This window comes from Pecten maximus, chromosome 7, assembly GCF_902652985.1.
Source record: "Pecten maximus chromosome 7, xPecMax1.1, whole genome shotgun sequence".
Classification (NCBI taxonomy): domain Eukaryota; kingdom Metazoa; phylum Mollusca; class Bivalvia; order Pectinida; family Pectinidae; genus Pecten; species Pecten maximus.
In genome coordinates, this window is record NC_047021.1 from 20,860,485 (window position 1) to 20,880,483 (window position 19,999).

The 19,999-nt window shown below is 34.3% G+C and overlaps 2 protein-coding genes across 5 annotated transcripts in view; one reads left to right on the forward strand and one right to left on the reverse strand.

Moving 5' to 3' along the window:
* Nucleotides 1-19,999, reverse strand: part of LOC117331874 (histone deacetylase 6-like) — a 198,150-nt gene that overhangs the window by 105,316 nt on the left and 72,835 nt on the right. The window lies entirely within an intron of this gene.
* LOC117331875 (G-protein coupled receptor moody-like) lies at nt 7,497-13,302 on the forward strand. Its single transcript, XM_033890832.1, has 2 exons — nt 7,497-7,587; nt 8,563-13,302. The coding sequence occupies exon 2, from the start codon at nt 9,114-9,116 to the stop codon at nt 10,080-10,082; it is 969 nt and encodes a 322-aa protein (XP_033746723.1). The 5' UTR covers nt 7,497-7,587; nt 8,563-9,113; the 3' UTR covers nt 10,083-13,302.

Consider the following 19,999-nt stretch of genomic DNA (forward strand, 5'->3'; position numbering starts at 1 on the left):
AAAGAAAACCTATGATGAGTGTATTCGTTTGTGCATATAATTTGATTTGGGTTTCATCACAACCAACTGAAGTAGGTACTGGCATTTATAAATCTGTTTTTGGTCCAGGAGATTTGATAACAGCATTGTAACCTGTCATTATCAGGACACTGGGACAGACAGCGTGTGATAAACTATATATCTCTATCCTTAACAGGAGCCATGTAAAAGATTGGCTTTAATGTGGAAGAAAATGGTCAGAAAATTCTCATCTATTATAATTTAACCTCAACAAGATGGAGAAGTACTTTCCTGGGATAAGTGGCCAAGACATACAGTATACCAAGTGCATTACATTAGGAAGCCACAAGATTTCCGAGGTTTAGTTCGGTCACGAAAGTACATGTGCCTTAATATTATGGCGCCGTATTCTTTATCTTCAAGACATTAATAAGAAAACAGCAGAATGATTTTCCACTCCAACAAATAGAAAATTGAGGTCACCTAGAATAATCTGTGGCTTAAGCATAATTAAGCTTTTATTCCTGTAGACAAGTCTTTACATATTGCACAAGATGTATTCACAATTGCAAGAATAATTCACGGTAAAACTTGTCTCCATTTTTTTTTATTAAATATTTACACAACCAGCAATACTCTGTATCCACCAGGTGTTTTAGTTCATTACTAGTTAACCATCTAATGACTCCAAATTCTAGATTTTGTCTCATTGATAATCTTACCAGTATTATGTTACAGCTATCCATTTTTACAGCTCAAACTCTCTACAAATTTTTTACAGCTCAAACTCTCTTCTACAAACCCATTATCCAAAATGGTTTAATCCAGAAAAATTGAAACTACCTTCACTTGACTCCTTATTCAATTATTAAGTGTTAAATGAAACAGGAAGAATCATTTTAAGTAGCCTTAGAGACAGTTGTGTGTATTAAGCTTCCATTTGACAAGTAATGATCCATCCTCTACAAGACATCTTGTCTTGTACACCATCCATCATAGAAAAGCGACCACAGTCAGCCCAATACTGCTATTGATCTTAACACAACTCCCTGAAAACTCTCCCACCCCTAACGCAAGGGTAACAAGACATTCACTGTACATACCCGACAACTTCCTGTTCTGAAAAGAAGCAATAATATCGATCCTTGCAGAAGTACACTGGGAATAATTTACAGGTAAAATGTGGTTATCGAAATTCTCATGAAGGTTCCAAATTTTGCTTATAAATTCCACTTTATGTTTATAAATACAGACTTAAGATGTGATGAAAGTTTGCGGAAGTTTACTATGTAAGCATTCCATTTTGTATGCATGGTAGGAGACCGGTGATACCGCGCGTACATCGGACTACTCTGTGTAAGTATAATAGATGTATCTATAATCTAAGGTAAATCAGGGAACTGATCAAGTTGTTTCGTCTTTTTTAAGTCAATTACTTAAAATTCTACAATGACTCACAGGTGGATTATATTACAAATGGATTAAGGATGGTACTTCCAATAAGAAAATATGTGGGCTAAAGAATAAAACATTATTAAGACACCTGCCAAATTAACAATATTTAATTAGATGCAGGTGCCCTTTTTATACATCTGGAAGTAGAACACCAGTATAAAGTTTCCAAACATTGAAGAGGATCAAAGAGCAAGCCTTTTTCTTCCTTAGATAAATTCAGATAAATCATCCAATCAACTTTAACTTATCGTTATATTATTAGAGTCCAATTCTGAAAACAAGTATTAAAAGATGTATATTGATGGCAGGAGACTGGGAAGGGTAGTAGCAGCCTTTGAACTAAATGTCAAACTGAGTTTTTTGTATGGGTTGTTTCCTGTATGTCTAGGATCAGAGCAACAGCTGCCATTTTAGTATGTGATATTAATGACTGCAGGATTTTAGTTCTATACCAGGAAATTCTCCCAAGGTTATCCATCTATCTGGACAATTAGCTAGTACTGACTTAAATATTACGCACCTGATATTAAATCTACTTTGATCTGTATGCCTGTCAATAAATGTATAGCATATATATATATATATACGCACAGTATCGATCATAATCAATGACTGCATGTATACCACCTATGTAAATATACAGAGTATCAAAAATCACACTTGTCATAATGCCACAATATATGAAGTCAAACCTTGTTATACTGTCACCATTTGTTAAGTAAAACCTGGTTATACTGCCACCATTTGTAAAAGTAAAACCTTGTTATACTGCCACCATTTGTAAAGTAAAACCTTGTTATACTGCCACCATTTGTAAAGTAAAACCTTGTTATACTGCCACCATTGGTAAAATAAAACCTTGGTATACTGCCACCATTGGTAAAAGTAAAACCTTGTTATATATCCTGCCACCATTTGTACAGTAAAACCTTGTTATACTGCCACCATTTGTAAAACAAAACCTTGTTGTATACTGCCACCATTTACCCATTAAAGTATTGATACTCAGACATCATATTAACAATTAATGGGGTTTTGACCTTGACCTTTGGAAAGTTCATTTATATCTTTAAATCTAATTTTCAATCAATTTGTGTTCATTTATATGTCAACAGTAGAAATTGACTACATTTTTATTATCAATGACTGTGACCGACTTTGCTTGCCCGAGTATCTCTCCATTAATCCTATCAATATTGGTCAATGTTTGTAAACTATACAGTGGGAAACTGAAAGTTATCAGTCAATGGACCACTGAATGACCACTTACCAGAGTGGACTGGACAAGAAGTCCTAGAAACTAAGGTTTGATAACTGCTTCTAATGAATAAATGATCTGCCCCATAAATCCTATACCAACATCCACACAATACAAAATAAGCCAAATAAATAATACAATTCTTAGTCAAACATGCACACAGTCGCCATGTGTAATTGTATAATAATATCTCTGTATGTGTTTTGATTATGATATATATATTAGTACATCATTTCTCTGACTGCATGGCTATAAGCTGCATGGTAAACTTTATATAACTTTGTGTATATTAACAACAATATAGCTCATACAGGTATTTTTTTTTCTAATATGAGTACAGTGTTTTTTTGTTTTGTTTTTTTACTTTTTAGATATTAGATGAGATACAGACTGTATCATTCAATGTCAGCTAAACTCCATAGTCTTACCTAGAGTATAACATGATCTAGGATAGCTAAACACCATTTACCTAGAGTATAACATGATCTAGGATAGCTAAACACCATTTACCTAGAGTATAACATGATCTAGGATAGCTATAAACTCCATTTACCTAGAGTATAACATATGATCTAGGATAGCTAAACTCTATTTACCTATAGAGTATAACATGATCTAGGATAGCTAAACTCCATTTACCTAGAGTATAACATATGATCTAGGATAGCTAAACTCCATTTACCTATAGAGTATAACATATGATCTAGGATAGCTAAACTCTATTTACCTATAGAGTATAACATATGATCTAGGATAGCTAAACTCCATTTACCTATAGAGTATAACATATGATCTAGGATAGCTAAACTCCATTTACCTAGAGTATAACATATGATCTAGGATAGCTAAACTCCATTTACCTAGAGTATAACATATGATCTAGGATAGCTAAACTCCATTTACCTAGAGTATAACATATGATCTAGGATAGCTAAACTCCATTTACCTAGAGTATAACATATGATCTAGGATAGCTAAACTCCATTTACCTAGAGTATAACATATGATCTAGGATAGCTAAACTCCATTTACCTAGAGTATAACATATGATCTAGGATAGCTAAACTCCATTTACCTATAGAGTATAACATATGATCCAGGATAGCTAAACTCTATTTACCTATAGAGTATAACATATGATCTAGGATAGCTAAACACCATTTACCTAGAGTATAACATATGATCTAGGATAGCTAAACTCTATTTACCTATAGAGTATAACATGATCTAGGATAGCTAAACTCCATTTACCTATAGAGTATAACATATGATCTAGGATAGCTAAACTCCATTTACCTATAGAGTATAACATATGATCTAGGATAGCTAAACTCTATTTACCTATAGAGTATAACATATGATCTAGGATAGCTAAACTCCATTTACCTATAGAGTATAACATATGATCTAGGATAGCTAAACTCCATTTACCTAGAGTATAACATATGATCTAGGATAGCTAAACTCCATTTACCTAGAGTATAACATATGATCTAGGATAGCTAAACTCCATTTACCTAGAGTATAACATATGATCTAGGATAGCTAAACTCCATTTACCTAGAGTATAACATATGATCTAGGATAGCTAAACTCCATTTACCTAGAGTATAACATATGATCTAGGATAGCTAAACTCCATTTACCTAGAGTATAACATATGATCTAGGATAGCTAAACTCCATTTACCTATAGAGTATAACATATGATCCAGGAGAGCTAAACTCTATTTACCTATAGAGTATAACATATGATCTAGGATAGCTAAACTCCATTTACCTAGAGTATAACATATGATCTAGGATAGCTAAACTCTATTTACCTATAGAGTATAACATATGATCTAGGATAGCTAAACTCTATTTACCTATAGAGTATAACATATGATCTAGGATAGCTAAACTCCATTTACCTAGAGTATAACATGATCTAGGATAGCTAAACTCCATTTACCTATAGAGTATAACATATGATCTAGGATAGCTAAACTCTATTTACCTATAGAGTATAACATATGATCTAGGATAGCTAAACTCCATTTACCTATAGAGTATAACATATGATCTAGGATAGCTAAACTCCATTTACCTAGAGTATAACATATGATCTAGGATAGCTAAACTCCATTTACCTAGAGTATAACATATGATCTAGGATAGCTAAACACCATTTACCTAGAGAATAACATATGATCTAGGATAGCTAAACTCCATTTACCTAGAGTATAACATGATCTAGGATAGCTAAACACCATTTACCTAGAGTATAACATATGATCTAGGATAGCTAAACTCTATTTACCTAGAGTATAACATATGATCTAGGATAGCTAAACTCCATTTACCTAGAGTATAACATATGATCTAGGATAGCTAAACTCCATTTACCTAGAGTATAACCTGATCTAGGATAGCTAAACTCCATTTACCTATAGAGTATAACATATGATCTAGGATAGCTAAACTCTATTTACCTATAGAGTATAACATATGATCTAGGATAGCTAAACTCCATTTACCTATAGAGTATAACATATGATCTAGGATAGCTAAACTCCATTTACCTAGAGTATAACATATGATCTAGGATAGCTAAACTCCATTTACCTATAGAGTATAACATATGATCCAGGATAGCTAAACTCCATTTACCTATAGAGTATAACATATGATCTAGGATAGCTAAACTCCATTTACCTATAGAGTATAACATATGATCTAGGATAGCTAAACTCCATTTACCTAGAGTATAACATATGATCTAGGATAGCTAAACTCCATTTACCTATAGAGTATAACATATGATCTAGGATAGCTAAACTCCATTTACCTAGAGTATAACATATGATCTAGGATAGCTAAACTCTATTTACCTATAGAGTATAACATATGATCCAGGATAGCTAAACTCTATTTACCTAGAGTATAACATATGATCCAGGATAGCTAAACTCCATTTACCTAGAGTATAACATATGATCCAGGATAGCTAAACTGTATTTACCTATAGAGTATAACATATGATCCAGGATAGCATGTGATTGTCAAGTGTGCTTCCTGCTGCAGTATTTAACTGAGATAAAATATATAAAGCAGTTGGAAATACGGATCCACAACAAGATGAATACCTCTACAACCTCCAGCTCACACATACACTCCCCTATCTAGTTTAATTTAGAAGGAGGGTAGCTCACACATACACTCCCCTATCTAGTTTAATTGAGAAGGAGGGTAGCTCACACATACACTCCCCTATCTAGTTTAATTGAGAAGGAGGGTATGTAACGAAAACAGCATCTGACGTACATGTACATTTGGAGAAGTTATACAGGTCATGACAAATTAATTTTTGCTGTCAATTGTGTAATTTAAACACAAATTTATTTTTTAAAGGAACATGTCATTGATGTAATAAACATGATTTTTCTCTGTCTAAATTTACAAAACTAATTTGCCAGAGAAACCATTTTCAGAAATTTAAGAAGGCATTATTAGCCTTATAAACCAACTACATTGTACTTGGAGTTTTGAAATGAGTACCTCTGACTTTGACAGCTGATGAATTTCCAGTAATTAAACTCTCAGGCTGCACTCTTACACATGAAAATATGTGTTATTAAAAAATAAATACAGAATTATCGTCCCATTGAGGCATATAGCTTCTTGAGTTCCTTAATTGCAGTTAATTTTGTGACTCGTTAAAAAAGATTTAACATGGCGCCAATCATACTCAATCATATCCTACAGGACTAGAACCACATTCACTCATAAAGACCAGCCTGTTTAGGCTACTGTAACAGTGCCATCATGACAAAGTGGGGCAAAGAGTACATTGTAATACATCAACTTAACTCATATTCCAGTTCATGAATTGTAATAACTGTTAGTCCATTCAATATAAAAATGTGGGGGGAAATCCTACAGTAAAGAAAATTTCAGAAGAATTTCAAAAATGTTTATTGTAATTCATACAGAAGGTCCTTTAAGAAAAAAATCTACAGATCCCAAACATAACATCAGTTTTTATTTATGAAAATTATCATTAATGTAACACCATCTGTCATCAAAAACTGTTTCTGGGAATATGAAATGATGTTAGTTTAAATACATTTTATTACTAAAACTGCAGGAGAATTAGGCACTTATGGCAAAGAACATGTTGAAACTAAACTTTAATTTTTATTTCATGAAATGATGGACTAAATGTACTGTATGAATTAGGTTATGATGAAATTTATGTCTTGGTAAACCATCTTATATATTACTTATTATGATTAGTTTGTAATCAATTATACACAGCATCACCAACCCTAATACAGAAGGATTATACTGGCTCTACGAACTTCAGTAAACCACACTCTGGTATTGGCGTATACAAGCAGACGTGGCACTCTATGGATACTCTGTCGATACTTACAGCTCCCTATAAGCACACTTCAGAGACAACACTGTCACTAGGAAGCCGATCTCGTCACACAAGTGGCTTGTTTGGTCGATCTTTCTAAGCTGTTGTAAGAGACCTTAGAGTAGAATTGATTGACAACCCTCCATTTAAGAACCACCCAAACTGACAAGCATAGAAATCATGGCTCAAATACCGATCTGTCTTGCTGGGTCATTACAACAACTAAGTTTATGAGACACGGTAATTACTACGGAATTTTGAGATTTCTGAAGAAATTACTTTTTCTTGAAGTATGAAGTGTGTCCATTATGGACAAGGCTAACAGCTAGTTAGTTTGTAAATTTACTGGCATACTCTGTAATAGGTGTCCGATTTATACTTTCAGGTGCGGGACGAGTTGGTGCTGAGGTCGATGAATCAGCAACCAGAATCTGAGCAGACACCATCAGACGAAGTTCAACTCCATAAAGGTACGCGTCATACTGAAAACTATTTATGAAGTCTAACTCCACAAAGGTAAGGATCATACTGAAACTATTTACAAAGTCTAACTCCACAAAGGTACCGATCATACTGAAAACTTATATGAAGTCTAACTCCACAAAGGCTATTAAGGATCATATTGAAAACTATTTACACCACATGACTCTAACCACTTTTGTGCTCAAATGTGAAAGAAAAGGTATGAATCACTTTGATTTCCAAGGCATTTCTCATGAACATGGATGTAGAAAGCGCAAGTGTGAATGGATTCATTAGTCAGAACGACCTCCATCATTTTGTCATCTCAACCCTATAACAACTTCTGAGTGCTTAAATACATTAGAAATGTGCCTTAGATTGTATGTATAGTAATTGCTAATGTATTGATCAAGCAAACAAAATGATTTTTTTGTTTTTTTGTTATTGCGCTGTTCATTCCAAGCCAAATTGTTAATGACTTAAGAGGAATTTCTGAACAACTAATTGAATGAACTTCCAGAACAAATACCATCTCAGTTGTTAGGAAGATATAGCTGTACAAAGTGTTTTTTATTGGTGCTTAGAATTGATCATCTAGTGGGTGTTCTATGAGAACAAATGTAACTCTATATTATAAAGATATCATGTCACATCTGGTGTCCCCAAATTATCGGCCACTTTTACACTTGAATGGATATACAAGTCACGCTTCCTCGATAAAATTGTTTGTAATCAATAAGCCTCCTACAATCAGAGCTTGTGTTTATTTCAGGGGAATGGGTTTGTTGGGATCCATAATTCATGCTTTGAGTAATGATAGCAAGACCTTTGCAATATAAAGACATTTCCGTACAAACAATCCGATATTATCTATCGTAGGGTTGCATCCAGGAATGAACAGAAAAGCTCTGTGTTAAGCAAATACAATATTTTATGTAAGAACATTTCGTGAATTTAACACATTTCTTTAATTTCATCCTCAGCTGGGCAGAGAAAGTAATTATAGCCAACAGGATCTAACTGCCATTACAATGTAAAATGTAGCCTTGGTGAGATAAGGAAGGGGATCCTATTTCCTTGACAGTGTGGATTTTAACAGGCAAGACCAGTCGACCAACTGCCATCTCAGGAAAAAGGACATATTATTGACACTGAAAGAATTTGTGATTCTACAGGGAGACAAACATTTCATCCTGATGGATAATTCAAATTTTAAGTGAATCTCATCAAAATTCAATCTTAATCTGACAGAAATAATATCAAATTAAAGACAAGGTGTTGAAACAGTGACCCAAGCCCAAAAATGTACACTTTTAAAGTGACAGGAATTATGTGGAATCCAGAAACACAAAGACAGACTGTGACGGGAACAACATGGATTTAACACTTAATCAATTAATTTTCAAAAGATATTTTCATGCAATAACAAAATGACTTAGGCAGACTTTTTATGATAACAGAAAATTATCAAATGGATATTTAGAAATTTACTGAAATTTAACTTAAACTTGTTTGAACTAGTACATGACATATTATGATGAATATGTCCGGTAATGCGTCTTGTGATGAATGGTGGTGCGACCAGCGGGAGACACTTGTTGTCCTGGAGGTGGTTGTTATTCTGTTGTGTGCCATCGGGAGCTTCGGGAATCTCATCACCGTTTTAGCGATATGCTCCAGTAGTCTCCGTAACAATATAAACTGTGTTCTCATTGGGAGCCTTAGCTTCGCTGGATTCCTGTACTGCCTCCTTATTCTGTCTCTTCAGGCGGTAGTGTTCCACCTTCAGGATCCACATCTTATTCCACCAGACTTCTGTAGCGCTGCAGGCGGTATCCGCTACACGCTTGTTGGAGTGATCATGGTACATCTCAGTGTTATCGCCCTGTACAGGTACTTAAACATTGTCCACCTAGGACAATACAAGAAAGCCTCCAACACACGTCCTCTAATTCTCACACTCATATTTAGCTGGGTGTTGCCCCTGATGTTCACTGTTCCTCCATCGTTTGGAATTTGGGGGTCATTTCGTTTCCAGCCTGCTGTTTTAGCGTGTACATTTAATAATTTCAATGTTGATCATTCCAACAGAATTGTGACTGTCACACTGGGATTTATTGTACCATGTATCTTCATAGTATTCTGTTACGCAAGGATTGGATGTGTAGCATACGGAAGTTCGAAACGAGTTGGCCAATGGAAAGGCACGTCAGCTATGACCAAGGCCCTTCGTCTCTCTGCCATGATGATGTGTATTTTTGCCATATTTTTCTTCGGAACGTTCCCATACTTTATAATGAATGTTTACGATCGTAGTTTCTCCAAGCCTGTCCACCACCTGTGGACAACAATGCTTGGTTGGTTGTCCTATTGTCTTAACCCTGTAGTGTATACCGTTATGGACAACAATTTTCGGACGGCGTATCGTCGTCTGATCATGGGCGATTGTGAGAAAAGTCCACTACACCGAGGACCGACTACTTCCTCTGGTACGCCTGTCTGAATCCACAGGTGTCATGTCAATATAGACAGGTAATTTGAGGTGTGATATAGTATAATAATACGGTAGTGAATGAGAAATAAATACAGGTAACTGTTATACAGGTGTGATATGAATGGTTAATTAAGAATCTTGTAATGATGAACTTTTTGGTAGTACTTTTACAGGTGTAAGCAGTACAGTTAAGAATGAATTGAATGAAGCCCTAAGGGAGCCATTGGGTACAGAAATGTGTTTTATCTTAACAGATTCAAAAGTTTTATATAAGTTTGCTTCACAAACAGGTATGTCAGAATAGAAATGAGATGTAGAGGTGTGCTTTACAGAGGTATACAGACTAACGAGTTTGAGACATAAACAGGTGTGATATAAGGAAGAGGATGTTGTATCTATAGAGTGCATGATCAATGAATGATTTTTGACAGGTTTAAATTTTTACATGTATGTATTTCAAAAATGAAGGCATTCAGATAGAATTGTGTATATCTCTCAAAAGATTACTTCAGACAAATATTCCATATATTGATCCTTTTTCTTACATTAAAAACTTTAGCTTAGATAGAAAATTTAGATTTTTCATCAATTAACATTTCCGTTTTTTCTTTATTTGCATGACATTGAATATAGTCTGTAGTCTTGTATCCCTGATGACTGGTGTCAAAACAGATTTAGGATCTGTAACTCTCACTTTGCTCTATAAAGAAAAAGTTGCTGTAAAAAAACTATAGAAACAGCTGTTTTAAATTTCTGGTATTTATTCTCAAATGAATATTTTGTTTTTAGAATGATAAGAAAAATGTTGAATTTTGAATTTGATCTGTGATGGATGAGAATTGCTCCGGTGACAAGGTTTTTTTCTATCAATTTTGACCCCTGTATGATATGTGATTGGGAAGTGATGACATTAAATATCTGAGACTCAGCACCAGGTATGTTTGAACCATATACATATATATATAACAACATTACTCAACTGTAATTCTAACTCGAAACAATAAAACAAAGAAAGCACAAGGAGAATAAGACCAGGAATTCAACAAGGGTAAGCGTCCTCTAATCAATGACACCATGCATGCATTTAATTACTGTTGTATTTCCCTTTACCCAGGAATATAATGTATAAACTTGAATTCAAAAGAAGAACACTTATAGCAGGACAATAGTATTTGTGTGGATATTTACTCTGAAGCATTCAGATAGACATAAAAAGGCATTAATTGATATACCAGGTATTTCCAGATATATCAAATTGAATATTTATTTTGTTGTTACAACATTAAAAGCACATATTTGGTTCAATATGAAGACACCGTTATATGTGCAACATTTCTGATTTAAGTGAATATCAAAAACACCTGGTTTAATTAATCCCAGATTTCTGACAACATATGGTTTTAATTTTAGATATAACCTTACAATTCCCTCATTCATAATTACATTTCTAGGTCTGCTAAGTGAAAGTGTGATCAGCTTTAGTGAGTTATTAACATAAATTACCAACAAGTAATTTATGAAACATATCTGAAAAAAATATTTGTTTGTTGTATACAAATTTTCACTGGAATTCCTACAGATGTTATACTACTTTTTATTTCCCTTGTTTTGAAAAATCAAACTGATAAAAGTTTTGTGTTAAATGTCATTAAAGCTTACCATACTTTGAAAACTGGTATTTGTAATCATACAGTACAGTCTACTCCGACACCTTGTGTAACTCATTAGCATTATATTAATCATATTGACCTGTCTAATCCAACACCTGTAGAAAATGATAGTTTATTATAATCAAGCAGGCAGGTGATCTTGATTAATTTGATATAAATAAGTAACCTATATCAGTATACATGTATTAGTAAAATGCATTAAAACTTACTATCATGTAAAATCAATTTGTACCCATCAGGTATACCTATATTTACAGAAATCCCAAAAATGTGTCAAAAAAGTCTACAACAGTAAAATAATCAAAAAAAGCTATATGAATTACATACAAATATCTAAAAATAATACATGGTCGTTATAGTGTATCTAGGTACCAAAGGTGACTGTTGTATTTCGAATTCTGTTAAGGGCCAAAACTAACTTGCAAGACAATCATAGAGCACTTGTTAGCATTTTTACTGAACTGTAATAGACAATCAGGTAGACTTACTACAATAGATATGTATGTATTACCTGACAAAAAGGTCCTAATTTTATCAATTATTGCCAATAATCACCTGATAAAAAAATTCTAATTTTATCAACTGGTATTGCCCAAGAGTTTAACATCTTATTTTGGATCTATATAACAAATGAAGACACTTTTATAACAATTTAATATCTTGTATTTAAGTTGTCTCCAGGCACAAGTGAAATGATATCAAAACAGTTGAATGGTTTTTCATTAGACAACGTACATCAAGTATTTAAATTGGGAAAGAATTTCAGACAGCATAAAAATCTATACCAATCTGTTTAGTCATTTTTCTGTCATTTTTCTGGACAAATTCAGTATAAACCTTTTGTTTGAAGACAATGAATAGCCATACAAATTCAGTATAAACCTTTTGTTTGAAGACAATGAATAGCCATACAAATTCAGTATAAACCTTTTGTTTGAAGACAACTGAATAGCCATACAAATTCAGCATAAACCTTTTGTTTGAAGACAATGAATAGCCATATGTTATAATATGTCAAAACAACGATACAATAACCTAGTGAAAATATTATGATATTTGTATAGCACAATAAATACTCATTATTCTCTGCCAGGATTTTTTTTTTGTGGCAGAAAGGATGGTGACACAATTATGTCAGACTCAGTTTAATGTTTTCATGCCTCAAGGTATTTTGATTATTATAAATGTCCTACATATCCTGTTCCTCACTCTTCAGCCAATTTGTCTTGTGTCGCTTGATACCGGCTGCTGATGATTTGAATGCCTATACAGATGTGTGACCAGCTACAGAATCAGTACCATATTTATCCTTAAACAAGCCCAGGTAACCAACACCTCAACTTAACCTTGGCAATTGACTAATAGCAGAACTGTGAAAAAGCATTTGATTTTTGTAAGCATTTTCAGTAATCTACCGTTAGACATGGGTGGGCTTGCTCCTGGGCTTATTGCTGGATAAATACGGTAATATATCAGAGAGAGGCTTGTAAATGTTGCTGCTAATTAACTTCTTACTCATTGTTTTGTTTTTGTCCATGAAATAAAGGCAAGTGAACATATCATCTATTTGCAATTTTCTGTTTCCATCAATTCTAATCATCCCAATCAAGTTCATCAAAAAGGTTGACAAATGATGATGTATAGATTCCTGAAGATCACATTCAGACTTGTAGAGAGGGAGTCCTTTTATGTTTGATGGTTTTTGTCAACTAAAGACAAACATGTCCATTTATGATAAAAGCTTAACAGAACTCTTCCTTATAAAGATCAATAGATCTTTTGATATAATGAGATTTAGTATATTGACTTTGAAAAGTTTCAACATCAAACATGATCGTACTACTACATACTTGCCAACTTTTTAAAATTCTCATGGGGGAGAAAGTGCGTGAGCGACATTTTTGACCGGAAAACACATTTCACGCGCGACACATTTAGCAAACAAAAACTAAGGGGAGATAATTTGCTATTGGAAAATAAATTCCTTGCATGAACACTTAAGCTTCCTTCCCTCACTGAAAAAAAAGGGGGGAAAACTTACTTCAAGCTTGACCAATGATCTTTTTTATTCAAGTTTGGAAAGATAATTATATAAGCAACAAGTTACAAAAAAAAAAATGCAAAATTACATCATTTTTAATTATTTCTGGAAATGATTTAATTCACTGTTCACTCTAAATAAAAGTATTTACTTAGATATGTTATGAAAATTATGTTGTAAGATAGATGTCAGTCAATTAAATGCAAATTATCACAATGATATCACTTTCTATCAAGCTTTCTCTCCAGCAGTAAACTTCAAAAGAAAATACCTAAACTGTCACGATAAATATCTAGAGTACAATATAATATCTGAATGAAATTTCAAATGTTTCCTTTCGATTACAACAAAGACAATAATACAAAAATAAAATAAAAAGGGCTGTACCAGCAGTTGTAATCACTATAGGCTTACAACACAGTACAGTAGTTTGTAGGTGGGGACTGATACTTAAATTCAAAGTTTTAACATGACAGTATTTAGTTTAAGAAAGTGAGTATTTGTGGACATGTTTCTGTCTTTCAAAATGTGAATTGGGAAAGTTTCTGCCAAAATAAGTCTCTGCACACGAAGTATGCTGATGCTACGGTGATTGAAACGACGTTACCTACCGGCAACCAGGCCTTCGGTCTATATGGTCGTTATTGTGAATTTATTTCCTTGTGCTAATTATCTAAAGATCAGCCAATGTTTAAATGTAGTTAACATTTCAATAAGTAATCTGTCAAATTTGATACTCCGTTGATAACGTTAACATTGCCAGTGTTGTTTTCACTTTTTCTGTCCGAGATATACTGTCAAGTAGAGGTCGTTTATGCGCTTGACATCAAAGGCAGTATACGAAGCCATTTACAAGCGTTTAATCAACCATGACTGACCTGCTACAAAACCATCACCACTCGTCCTCAGCTTAATTGGTTTTAATTAATTGTTTATTTATCGGGGTATTGTCACCCTTGCAGTCAGTGAAGTGTCAGAATTTCGTTACGGTCTGTGAGCAGGTCAGTTAACTGACCAATGCCCCACACATATGTCTTTCACCAGCCAGCAAGCGTTACCTGTCATAGGCCTAAGTGAATCTAACAAGATGAATAGGGGCTCCATACGGGGTTATCAAGACATATTCTCCAAAATCGGGAGAATACACTATGTTTTATCTATACGATCGGGAGACGGGGCAGGGAGTCTGGAATCGGGAAATTCCCGACTAAATCGGGAAAGTTGGCAAGTATGCTACTAAAACAGTAAATTCAATGGTAAATATATTTATAATAAATATACATCACTCAAAATTATCTTTATTCTTGAAACATATAATGACATCCTATTATCAAATACAGACATGTTAACTTTACCGATTCCAGCGGTAGTCTACTGCTTTTTAGACTGATCTTTCCGCCTACTGATTTACTATTAAAATCTACTGCTTTATTGATATTTCTACCACAATAAGAAAATTGATTACAATTTCACAGTTTGGCTTGGGAAGCCATTTTTGTTGACACTGAACTAGTTCTCACCGGAAACCTTTCGATGAAGCTGTTCCGAAATACTGTCCCCACATGAAATGCTAAACATAAGAGCAGAAATATATTGTAGCAGGTCTAAATCACAAGAATGTTTACACTACGTATTCAACCATGAACACGTTGTAATTTATTGATTACCATTAAGCTGCAACCAAGCATCATATGTCAATGACTCCGCGCTGAAGAAACGAAGAAGATACAACTTTTCATTCAACGATTGGATCAAAACATACGATTTTATGCTTATAAGTAAAAAAGGGTAACACTCCTGAGTTTTGTACAGTTTACAGTGTAAAATCATGGTGGGGAAAATGACATAGACTAAGATAAACATTGGAACACAGACGAAAGTGGACACGTAAATTCTTTCAAGCGAATTCCGCTGCTGGTTCTGACAATGTAACAAAAGCAGAGATATATATAATGTTTGTAGAGTATCTGGCAGATCATTATATACCCTTTCCTGTGACTGATCATTACACAAAGCTAATCGGGAAGTATTGAGCAAGATTGTGATGTTTAATCTAATCGGGAAGTATTGAGCAAGATTGTGAGTTTTGACATTCATACGAGACATTAATACGGTAATTATCAGAGGCTTGTAATGTTGCTGCTATTACTTCTACTCTTGTTTGTTTTTTTCCATGAATAAAGGCAAGTGAACATATCATCTATTTGCAATTTTCTGTTTCCATAAATTCTAATCATCCCAATCAGTTCATCAAAAAGGTTGACAAATGATGATGTATAGATTCCTGAAGATCACATTCAGACTTGTAGAGAGGGAGTCCTTTTATGTTTGATGGTTTTTGTCAACTAAAGACAACATGTCCATTTATGATAAAAGCTTAACAGAACTCTTCCTTATAAAGATCATGATCTTTTGATATATGAGATTTAGTATATTGACTTTGAAAAGTTTCAACATCAACATGATCGTACTACTACATACTTGCCAACTTTTTAAAATTCTCATGGGGAGAAAGTGCGTGAGCGACATTTTTGACCGGAAAACACATTTCAGCGCGACACATTTAGCAAACAAAACTAAGGGGAGATAATTTGCTATTGGAAAATAAATTCCTTGCATGAACACTTAAGCTTCCTTCCCTCACTGAAAAAAAAGGGGGGAAAACTTACTTCAAGCTTGACCAATGATCTTTTTTATTCAAGTTTGGAAAGATAATTATATAAGCAACAAGTTACAAAAAAAAAAATGCAAAATTACATCATTTTTAATTATTTCTGGAAATGATTTAATTCACTGTTCACTCTAAATAAAAGTATTTACTTAGATATGTTATGAAAATTATGTTGTAAGATAGATGTCAGTCAATTAAATGCAAATTATCACAATGATATCACTTTCTATCAAGCTTTCTCTCCAGCAGTAAACTTCAAAAGAAAATACCTAAACTGTCACGATAAATATCTAGAGTACAATATAATATCTGAATGAAATTTCAAATGTTTCCTTTCGATTACAACAAAGACAATAATACAAAAATAAAATAAAAAGGGCTGTACCAGCAGTTGTAATCACTATAGGCTTACAACACAGTACAGTAGTTTGTAGGTGGGGACTGATACTTAAATTCAAAGTTTTAACATGACAGTATTTAGTTTAAGAAAGTGAGTATTTGTGGACATGTTTCTGTCTTTCAAAATGTGAATTGGGAAAGTTTCTGCCAAAATAAGTCTCTGCACACGAAGTATGCTGATGCTACGGTGATTGAAACGACGTTACCTACCGGCAACCAGGCCTTCGGTCTATATGGTCGTTATTGTGAATTTATTTCCTTGTGCTAATTATCTAAAGATCAGCCAATGTTTAAATGTAGTTAACATTTCAATAAGTAATCTGTCAAATTTGATACTCCGTTGATAACGTTAACATTGCCAGTGTTGTTTTCACTTTTTCTGTCCGAGATATACTGTCAAGTAGAGGTCGTTTATGCGCTTGACATCAAAGGCAGTATACGAAGCCATTTACAAGCGTTTAATCAACCATGACTGACCTGCTACAAAACCATCACCACTCGTCCTCAGCTTAATTGGTTTTAATTAATTGTTTATTTATCGGGGTATTGTCACCCTTGCAGTCAGTGAAGTGTCAGAATTTCGTTACGGTCTGTGAGCAGGTCAGTTAACTGACCAATGCCCCACACATATGTCTTTCACCAGCCAGCAAGCGTTACCTGTCATAGGCCTAAGTGAATCTAACAAGATGAATAGGGGCTCCATACGGGGTTATCAAGACATATTCTCCAAAATCGGGAGAATACACTATGTTTTATCTATACGATCGGGAGACGGGGCAGGGAGTCTGGAATCGGGAAATTCCCGACTAAATCGGGAAAGTTGGCAAGTATGCTACTAAAACAGTAAATTCAATGGTAAATATATTTATAATAAATATACATCACTCAAAATTATCTTTATTCTTGAAACATATAATGACATCCTATTATCAAATACATGCAGACATGTTAACTTTACCGATTCCAGCGGTAGTCTACTGCTTTTTAGACTGATCTTTCCGCCTACTGATTTACTATTAAAATCTACTGCTTTATTGATATTTCTACCACAATAAGAAAATTGATTTCAATTTCACAGTTTGGCTTGGGAAGCCATTTTTGTTGACACTGAACTAGTTCTCACTGGAAACCTTTCGATGAAGCTGTTCCGAAATACTGTCCCCACATGAAATACTAAACATAAGAGCAGAAATATATCGTAGCAGGTCTAAATCACAAGAATGTTTACACTACGTATTCAACCATGAACACGTTGTAATTTATTGATGACATTTAAGCTGCAACCAAGCATCATATGTCAATGACTCCGCGCTGAAGAAACGAAGAAGATACAACTTTTCATTCAACGATTGGATCAAAACATACCATTTTATGCTTATAAGTAAAAAAGGGTAACACTCTGAGTTTTGTACAGTTTACAGTGTAAAGTCATGGTGGGGAAAATGACATAGACTAAGATAAACATTGGAACACAGACGAAAGTGGACACGTAAATTCTTTCAAGCGAATTCCGCTGCTGGTTCTGACAATGTAACAAAAGCAGAGATATATATAATGTTTGTAGAGTATCTGGCAGATCATTATATACCCTTTCCTGTGACTGATCATTACACAAAGCTAATCGGGAAGTATTGAGCAAGATTGTGATGTTTAATCTAATCGGGAAGTATTGAGCAAGATTGTGATGTTTAATCCCTAACTCAAATGCAGAATGTGAAAGGGTATTTTGATTTGTGAAAAAGACTCAGACTTGTTTCAGGTCTGAGATATGAACAATGAGACTCGATTAAAATAAACAATGCAAAATAGTAATACTATTAAATGTGCAAAAGAAGCTACAGAGGTCGATCCCCAACATCAATACAATCTCTTAATGTTAATGTGTATTTCTGTCTCTTTTGTTGTATTATTTGTGTATATTTTGAAGAATATTTGTAAACAAAAATCCTGTGAATATGCAGCATGCATTGCTACCGCTTTGAAGGTATGAATCTCCAAATTTTTGGTCATCAGAGACTTGTCTGTCAAATAGAACCAAAGCTGCCGATAGGACATTACCATAGCTGTTGATAGGACATTACCATAGCTGTTGATAGGACGTTACCATAGCTGTTGATAGGAAGTTACCATAGCTGTTGATAGGACGTTACCATAGCTGTTGATAGGATGTTACCATAGCTGTTGATAGGACGTTACCATAGCTGTTGATAGGACGTTACCACAGCTGTTGATAGGACATTACCATAGCTGTTGATAGGATGTTACCATAGCTGTTGATAGGACATTACCATAGCTGTTGATAGGATGTTACCATAGCTGTTGATAGGACGTTACCATAGCTGTTGATAGGATGTTACCATAGCTGTTGATAGGACGTTACCATAGCTGTTGATAGGATGTTACCATAGCTGTTGATAGGATGTTAACATAGCTGTTGATAGGATGTTACCATAGCTGTTGATAGGACATTACCATAGCTGTTGATAGGACGTTACCATAGCTGTTGATAGGATGTTACCATAGCTGTTGATAGGACATTACCATAGCTGTTGATAGGACGTTACAATAGCTGTTGAAAGGATGTTACCATAGCTGTTGATAGGACGTTACAATAGCTGTTGAAAGGATGTTACCATAGCTGTTGATAGGACGTTACAATAGCTGTTGATAGGATGTTACAATAGCTGTTGATAGGAAGTTACCATAGCTGTTGAAAGGAAGTTACCATAGCCGTTGATAAGACGTTACCATAGCTGTTGAAAGGACGTTACCATAGCTGTTGAAAGGACGTTACCATAGCTGTTGATAGGACGTTACAATAGCTGTTGATAGGATGTTACAATAGCTGTTGATAGGAAGTTACCATAGCTGTTGAAAGGAAGTTACCATAGCCGTTGATAGGACGTTACCATAGCTGTTGATAGGACGTTACCATAGCTGTTGAAAGGACGTTACCATAGCTGTTGATAGGACATTACAATAGTTACTGATAGGACATAGTACAATAGCTGTTGATAGGATATATTACAATAGCTGTTGAAAGGACGTTACCATAGCTGTTGATAGGACGTTACAATAGCTGTTGATAGGATGTTACAATAGCTGTTGATAGGAAGTTACCATAGCTGTTGAAAGGAAGTTACCA

Coding starts and splice junctions, on each gene's coding strand:
- LOC117331875 (XM_033890832.1), top strand. CDS start 9,114: ATGATGAATATGTCCGGTAATGCGTCTTGTGATGAATGGTGGTGCGAC.